The 7,500-nt window shown below is 46.3% G+C and overlaps 2 protein-coding genes across 3 annotated transcripts in view; one reads left to right on the plus strand and one right to left on the minus strand.

Moving 5' to 3' along the window:
* The window catches only part of exosc5 (exosome component 5), a 7,830-nt gene extending 2,724 nt beyond the window's left edge, over window positions 1–5,106 (minus strand). Inside the window, exons 1-5 of one of the 2 annotated variants that reach the window (XM_014215534.3) lie at window positions 4,926–5,106; window positions 4,616–4,726; window positions 3,047–3,168; window positions 2,495–2,635; window positions 2,168–2,257 (exon numbers count right to left, since the gene is read on the minus strand). In XM_014215534.3, the coding sequence (XP_014071009.1) occupies window positions 2,168–2,257; window positions 2,495–2,635; window positions 3,047–3,168; window positions 4,616–4,726; window positions 4,926–5,106 (645 nt within the window). Of the gene's footprint in view, window positions 1–2,167; window positions 2,258–2,494; window positions 2,636–3,046; window positions 3,169–4,615; window positions 4,730–4,925 lie in introns of both variants that reach the window. The other variant, XM_014215533.3, reaches the window with a different exon arrangement.
* Window positions 5,107–5,166: 60 nt separating this feature from the next.
* Window positions 5,167–7,500, plus strand: part of bckdha (branched chain keto acid dehydrogenase E1 subunit alpha) — a 38,412-nt gene continuing 36,078 nt past the window's right edge. Inside the window, exon 1 of the mRNA XM_014215532.3 lies at window positions 5,167–5,451. Coding sequence (XP_014071007.1) covers window positions 5,338–5,451 — 114 coding nt within the window. The 5' untranslated portion in view covers window positions 5,167–5,337. The remainder of the gene's footprint in view (window positions 5,452–7,500) is intronic.

Consider the following 7,500-nt stretch of genomic DNA (forward strand, 5'->3'; position numbering starts at 1 on the left):
GAATACCTGCTGGTTACTGGCCCAATGCTCTAATGGCTAGGCTATCTGCTGGTTACTGGCCCAACGCTCTAATGACTAGAATACCTGCTGGTTACTGGCCCAATGCTCTAATGGCTAGGCTACCTGCTGGTTACTGGCCCAACGCTCTAATGACTAGGCTACCTGCTGGTTACTGGCCCAACGCTCTAATGACTAGGCTACCTGCTGGTTACTGGCCCAACGCTCTAATGACTAGGCTACCTGCTGGTTACTGGCCCAACGCTCTAATGACTAGGCTACCTGCCCCTACTGGCCCAATGCTCTAATGGCTAGGCTACCTGCTGGTTACTGGCCCAATGCTCTAATGGCTAGGCTATCTGCTGGTTACTGGCCCAATGCTCTAATGACTAGGCTACCTGCTGGTTACTGGCTCAACGCTCTAATGGCTAGGCTACCTGCCCCTACTGGCCCAATGCTCTAATGGCTAGGCTACCTGCTGGTTACTGGCCCAATGCTCTAATGGCTAGGCTATCTGCTGGTTACTGGCCCAACGCTCTAATGACTAGGCTACCTGCTGGTTACTGGCTCAACGCTCTAATGGCTAGGCTACCTGCTGGTTACTGGCCCAATGCTCTAATGGCTAGGCTACCTGCTGGTTACTGGCTCAACGCTCTAATGGCTAGGCTACCTGCTGGTTACTGGCCCAATGCTCTAATGGCTAGGCTACCTGCTGGTTACTGGCCCAACGCTCTAATGACTAGGCTACCTGCTGGTTACTGGCCCAACGCTCTAATGACTAGGCTACCTGCTGGTTACTGGCCCAACGCTCTAATGACTAGGCTACCTGCCCCTACTGGCCCAATGCTCTAATGGCTAGGCTACCTGCTGGTTACTGGCCCAATGCTCTAATGACTAGGCTACCTGCTGGTTACTGGCCCAACGCTCTAATGACTAGGCTACCTGCCCCTACTGGCCCAATGCTCTAATGGCTAGGCTACCTGCTGGTTACTGGCCCAATGCTCTAATGGCTAGGCTACCTGCTGGTTACTGGCCCAACGCTCTAATGACTAGGCTACCTGCCCCTACTGGCCCAACGCTCTAATGACTAGGCTACCTGCTGGTTACTGGCTCAACGCTCTAATGGCTAGGCTACCTGCTGGTTACTGGCCCAATGCTCTAATGGCTAGGCTACCTGCTGGTTACTGGCCCAACGCTCTAATGGCTAGGCTACCTGCTGGTTACTGGCCCAATGCTCTAATGGCTAGGCTACCTGCTGGTTACTGGCCCAACGCTCTAATGACTAGGCTACCTGCTGGTTACTGGCCCAACGCTCTAATGACTAGGCTACCTGCTGGTTACTGGCCCAATGCTCTAATGGCTAGGCTCCCTGCTGGTTACTGGCCCAACGCACTAATGACTAGGCTACCTGCTGGTTACTGGCTCAACGCTCTAATGGCTAGGCTACCTGCTGGTTACTGGCCCAATGCTCTAATGGCTAGGCTACCTGCTGGTTACTGGCTCAACGCTCTAATGGCTAGGCTCCCTGCTGGTTACTGGCCCAACGCTCTAATGACTAGGCTACCTGCTGGTTACTGGCTCAACGCTCTAATGGCTAGGCTACCTGCTGGTTACTGGCCCAACGCTCTAATGGCTAGGCTACCTGCTGGTTACTGGCTCAACGCTCTAATGGCTAGGCTACCTGCTGGTTACTGGCCCAACGCTCTAATGGCTAGGCTACCTGCTGGTTACTGGCCCAACGCTCTAATGGCTAGGCTCCCTGCTGGTTACTGGCCCAACGCTCTAATGACTAGGCTACCTGCTGGTTACTGGCTCAACGCTCTAATGGCTAGGCTACCTGCTGGTTACTGGCCCAATGCTCTAATGGCTAGGCTACCTGCTGGTTACTGGCCCAACGCTCTAATGGCTAGGCTCCCTGCTGGTTACTGGCCCAACGCTCTAATGACTAGGCTACCTGCTGGTTACTGGCTCAACGCTCTAATGGCTAGGCTACCTGCTGGTTACTGGCCCAATGCTGTAATGGCTCGAATACCTGCCGGCTTTAGGCAAAGTCACTTTGTTTAGAGCAGTTATCAACACTGCTGGTGCTTCGGTGATTAATACAATTATACCATTCTTCCAAACACCACTGAATAGAAACGTGTGATTTAAGAGGTGGAAATTTACTGACCTCATGAACTGTAAAAGATCCTCTGGTGGATGACATCATCACTCTGCGCTCGGTACTGTCAATAGCGAAGGTCATCAAAGCTCGACTTTCCTGAGAGAGGAAACACAAACCAGTAGGTTCAGGCTCAATTAGGGCGTACTACTTCCCCGATGTGCTGCAGTTCTTAGAACGTGACACATAGCTTTTCTATTCATACCTTTCTATCTTCTAGAATGTGGAATAAAAGGAAATTAATGTAATGTCAAAAGCAAAAAGCTCATTTGAATTTAAAAAAACTGAGTTATCCTGTGTTAATAGCCATGCTTTTCTGCTAGAACAATCATCTACCTTCTCCTGTGCTGCGTTGGGGTCGGTAATAACCTGGCCATCTGTATCGATGGCACAGGTGACCCCAGCGAAGAGACAGCTCATAGGCAGGCCGGCGTCCATCAGGGCCATACAGGCTGAGTTCAGAAAGCAGGACAACAGCTGTGGGTGGGGGGGTAAGGAACAACAATACTGACACACAATAATAATAATAATAATAATAATAATACAGCATCTACTGTCCCGTCCTCTGTACCTTCTCCACAGAACTGAAGTCTAACTCTGAATGAATTCTGTTCGCAACCAAACTCCCTCAAAGTAGGACTCCAAGATCCACACACATCCGTCGTGCAAAGACAAAACCAGAAGACTGTCGCTGGGGACTTGACGTAGCTTATTTTTATTTTGGGTCTCTGAACGAGTGTGAATTCAGGGAGTGCAAGGTGTCCCAGGATGTTGTGTGTGAGGGGGACTGAGGAAGCCCACTTCACAGGCTGAAGAAAACACCTGACTGCAGGCTAACACTCAACACACACTCAACACAGACAGGCATGATATTTCACTAAAGGATACTGAACCGTCATCATGGACCACTTGGAGGACGAGAGTGAGGGAGGAGCGTGGATGAAGGGTGGAGAGAAGAGATGCTTTGCATGTTTCCCTCACACACTGTTCTCTGGCTCGCTCTCTGACAGCTGAGGAAGAATGAAAATGAGGTCTGACACTGCCATCTTGTGGTGTTCTGTGGAAGTGTACTGTGTATGTCCTTTAGGTGTAATATAATAAGTGACTTCGTCTCGGGCCTAACAACACCAGTTCCATTTACCCTCCAAACACCAGCTGCTCTGCCATTATCTCTTAAATATTTGATTCCTCACTCAAAAAGGGAGTGGGATGCTAGTTGTAAGGGGAGGTAATGTTACTGCGTGCATCGGTCAGTAAAGGAAGAGGTGTAGAGTATGGGATGTAGGAGAGAGGAAGTTGTGTAGGGTAGACTACAGTTTGGAATGTCACGTCAGGAAACAGGTCTGTGTGACGAGTGTTTAGTGGAGGAAACGGTAGACCATGTGTTGATATTTTGTGAACTGTATGACGTAGATGAGGAGAGATTATATAAGAGGGTTAGAGAGCCTGGACTGAGTTGGTGTTTGGGTGGTGTAGTGGGGGGAGGAAAGGGAAGTGGTGTCTAGGGCTCTAGAGGGTTAGAGAGGCTAGAGGGGGTTTGGGTGGTGTAGTGGGGGGAGGAAAGGGAAGTGGTGTCCAGGGCTCTAGAGGGGGTTTGGGTGGTGTAGTGGGGGGAGGAAAGGGAAGTGGTGTCTAGGGCTCTAGAGGGGGTTTGGGTGGTGTAGTGGGGGGAGGAAAGGGAAGTGGTGTCTAGGGCTCTAGAGGGGGTTTGGGTGGTGTAGTGGGGGGAGGAAAGGGAAGTGGTGTCTAGGGCTCTAGAGGGGGGTTTGGGTGGTGTAGTGGGGGGAGGAAAGGGAAGTGGTGTCTAGGGCTCTAGAGGGGGTTTGGGTGGTGTAGTGGGGGGAGGAAAGGGAAGTGGTGTCTAGGGCTCTAGAGGGGGTTTGGGTGGTGTAGTGGGGGAGGAAAGGGAAGTGGTGTCTAGGGCTCTAGAGGGGGTTTGGGTGGTGTAGTGGGGGGAGGAAAGGGAAGTGGTGTCTAGGGCTCTAGAGGGGGTTTGGGTGGTGTAGTGGGGGGAGGAAAGGGAAGTGGTGTCTAGGGTTCTAGAGGGTTAGAGAGGCTAGAGGGGGTTTGGGTGGTGTAGTGGGGGGAGGAAAGGGAAGTGGTGTCTAGGGCTCTAGAGGGGGTTTGGGTGGTGTAGTGGTGGGAGGAAAGGGAAGTGGTGTCTAGGGCTCTAGAGGGGGTTTGGGTGGTGTAGTGGGGGGAGGAAAGGGAAGTGGTGTCTAGGGTTCTAGAGGGTTAGAGAGGCTAGAGGGGGTTTGGGTGGTGTAGTGGTGGGAGGAAAGGGAAGTGGTGTCTAGGGCTCTATTTCACTCTCTTAGAGGAACAGGACTAATGCAGATCATTTATTGTAGGTAGGCCGTGACCGGCCTCACACTCCAGTACAGTAGGTGGCGGTGTAAGCACCTTAAAAGTTGCTATCTGCCAACCTAATCCCAAATAAGAAGATTCCTTACTCACTTGGTAGTCCCACTTTGGGCTGCATCACCACCTCCAGGGTAGCTCTGTCATAGATCTCCTTACTGACCTTCACCTCGGCCGGGCCATACACTCCAGCTAACACACTGGTGTCTCCTGCAGGAAAGACAGACCCAATGAAACATACATTAACATAATCCATATCTGAGACAAAGCGATGTAACGCAGCACAGCTTGGATGAGTATAGTTAGGTCACTTCTGTCTTGTTGGTCAATGGGGGGGGAGAAGCAACGGTATAGTTCGATACATTTCCTTTCAACGATATCTTGTTCTGATATACTGCTAACATACCTTGGACGAAGGACGACGATCCATCAGGTCGTGATAGTAAATTCTGTTCGCAGCCAAACTCCCTCAAAGTAGGACTCGAAGATCCACACACTTCCATCACGATGCCAAGAGAAAACCAGAAGACTGTCGCGGGGAATTGACGTCGCTTATTTTTATTTTGGGCGCTCAGTGATGACGGCATTAACCCCCAGTTAACCCCTGTTTTATCTGTATCGCAGATCTCAAAGAAATTGTTAGGTGTAAGCAATAAAAACCTTAACCCAGATTAGCGGTTTCAATGGAGCTGCTGAGACCAACACAATCATTTCAGATCTACTAGAGTTGAGGGGAAGTGATTATTGGTTTAAACGCGCTGCTAGCTACTGTAATCTGCAGCTAGCCGAGGTAGCTAACGAGCTAAACAGAGCACAAGATGGCGACGCTAAGCGCTGTTAACAAAATGTCTTGGATCTGTTCTCATGTCATCCGTCAAACCACTGGATTCAGAGCAGCAAAGCTCATTCAGCAGAGGGCGTTCAGAGTCAATGTGAGTTAATAACACATTGTTTTATATAATAGCTAACCTGTTAGTTAAGGTGAGGAATTGTTGCTTGACATTTCACAAGTTAGCTAACGTTACTTGTGGCTAGTATGGCTAACAAGCTAAACGTCATTTAGCGAACATGAATTAATTGAATATATTCAAGGCACATCCATCCAAATGTACATTTCAAATAACATTGTTGTTTTGCATGTTTTCATTACTCTACATAACTAGTAAGTAAACTAGCCAACTTGGTAACACGTTTGTTTAGCACCCACTGGAACAAATAGTTAGCTAACATGCTAATGTATGATTAACTTGCTAGTCTGGAAACCCTAGTGTTGTCTTCATTATGAATGACTTATCTAACGTTAGTTACTTTGATATTACATACAGGTAGATATCAGTCGTAGATCACTGCTAAATAGTAAAGCTTCATTATGAATGAGTTATCTAACGTTAGTTACTTTGATATATGTGTTTTGATATTACATACAGGTAGATATCAGTAGAAGATCACTGCTAAATAGTAACGCTTCATTATGAATGACTTATCTAACGTTAGTTACTTTGATATATGTGTTTTGATATTACATACAGATAGATATCAGTAGAAGATCACTGCTAAATAGTAACGCTTCATTTCCCTGCATCCTGATTGGTCGATTGTGGGGCGTGGAGAACTGCAGACGTCACTTGTGATCGACGCAAAAGTCGAACTTCTGCGTCACTATCAATACTTTTTGAGTGGTGATGATGATGATGATGATGATGATGATGATGATCATACAGCAATGTTTCACAAGATAAAGTGAGAGCCTTCTATTTGACCTGTCTAATGTTGCTAGCTGTGTAGAGCGGTGGTCTGATTTTCAAACCTTCACAAAGCAAACACATGACCTCTAGGAACAGCTGGAAGGTCAGTTTAAAAACAGAAGAAGCTCCGGGTAGACTGTGTTGTGTGTTGTGTGTGTAGCTGCGGTTTGTGATACCTGTAGTAAACAGTGCCTAATAACTGTGTCACTAAACCCTTCCTAAGTGACCCGTCAGACTGCAGGCTGTGTGTGTGTGTGTGTGTGTGTGTGTGTGTGTGTGTGTGTGTGTGTGTGTGTGGTTAAATAAAGGTATATTTTTTTATATTGCCAAAGCAACAATGTATACAATATAGATTGTAATAAAATAATGAAGAATAATAATACAAAATGGTAGTAAATATTAATTCAAATCAATAAATAATATAAATAAAATTGTAACAGTCAATAGATGAAATATAATACATATAAAAGGCTTAACATAGAAAATGAAACTATATGTAACTGTCACCCTGACCATTACATCAGTACTACAGATACCACCATCATTACTACAAATACCATCATCATTACTACTACCATTATTACTACCATCAGTACTACAGATACCACCATCATTACTACTACCATCATTACTACAAATACCATCATCATTACTACTACCATTATTACTACCATCAGTACTACAGATACCACCATCATTACTACTACCATCATTACTACAGATACCATCATTACTACCACCATCATTACTACAAATACCATCATCATTACTACTACCATTATTACTACCATCAGTACTACAGATACCACCATCATTACTACTACCATCATTACTACAAATACCATCATCATTACTACTACCATTATTACTACCATCAGTACTACAGATACCACCATCATTACTACTACCATCATTACTACAGATACCATCATCATTACTACTACCATTATTACTACCATCAGTACTACAGATACCACCATCATTACTACTACCATCATTACTACAAATACCACCATCATTACTACTACCATTATTACTACCATCAGTACTACAGATACCACCATCATTACTACTACCATCATTACTACAGATACCATCAGTACTACCATCATCATTACTACCACTACCATCAGTACTACCATTATTACTACTACCACCACCAGTACTACAAATACCATCATCAGTACTACTACCATCATTACTACAGATACCACCATCATTTCTACTACCATCATT

The sequence above is a fragment of the Salmo salar genome, chromosome 09 (assembly GCF_965601325.2).
Source record: "Salmo salar chromosome 09, fSalSal1, whole genome shotgun sequence".
NCBI classification, from domain to species: Eukaryota; Metazoa; Chordata; class Actinopteri; order Salmoniformes; family Salmonidae; genus Salmo; species Salmo salar.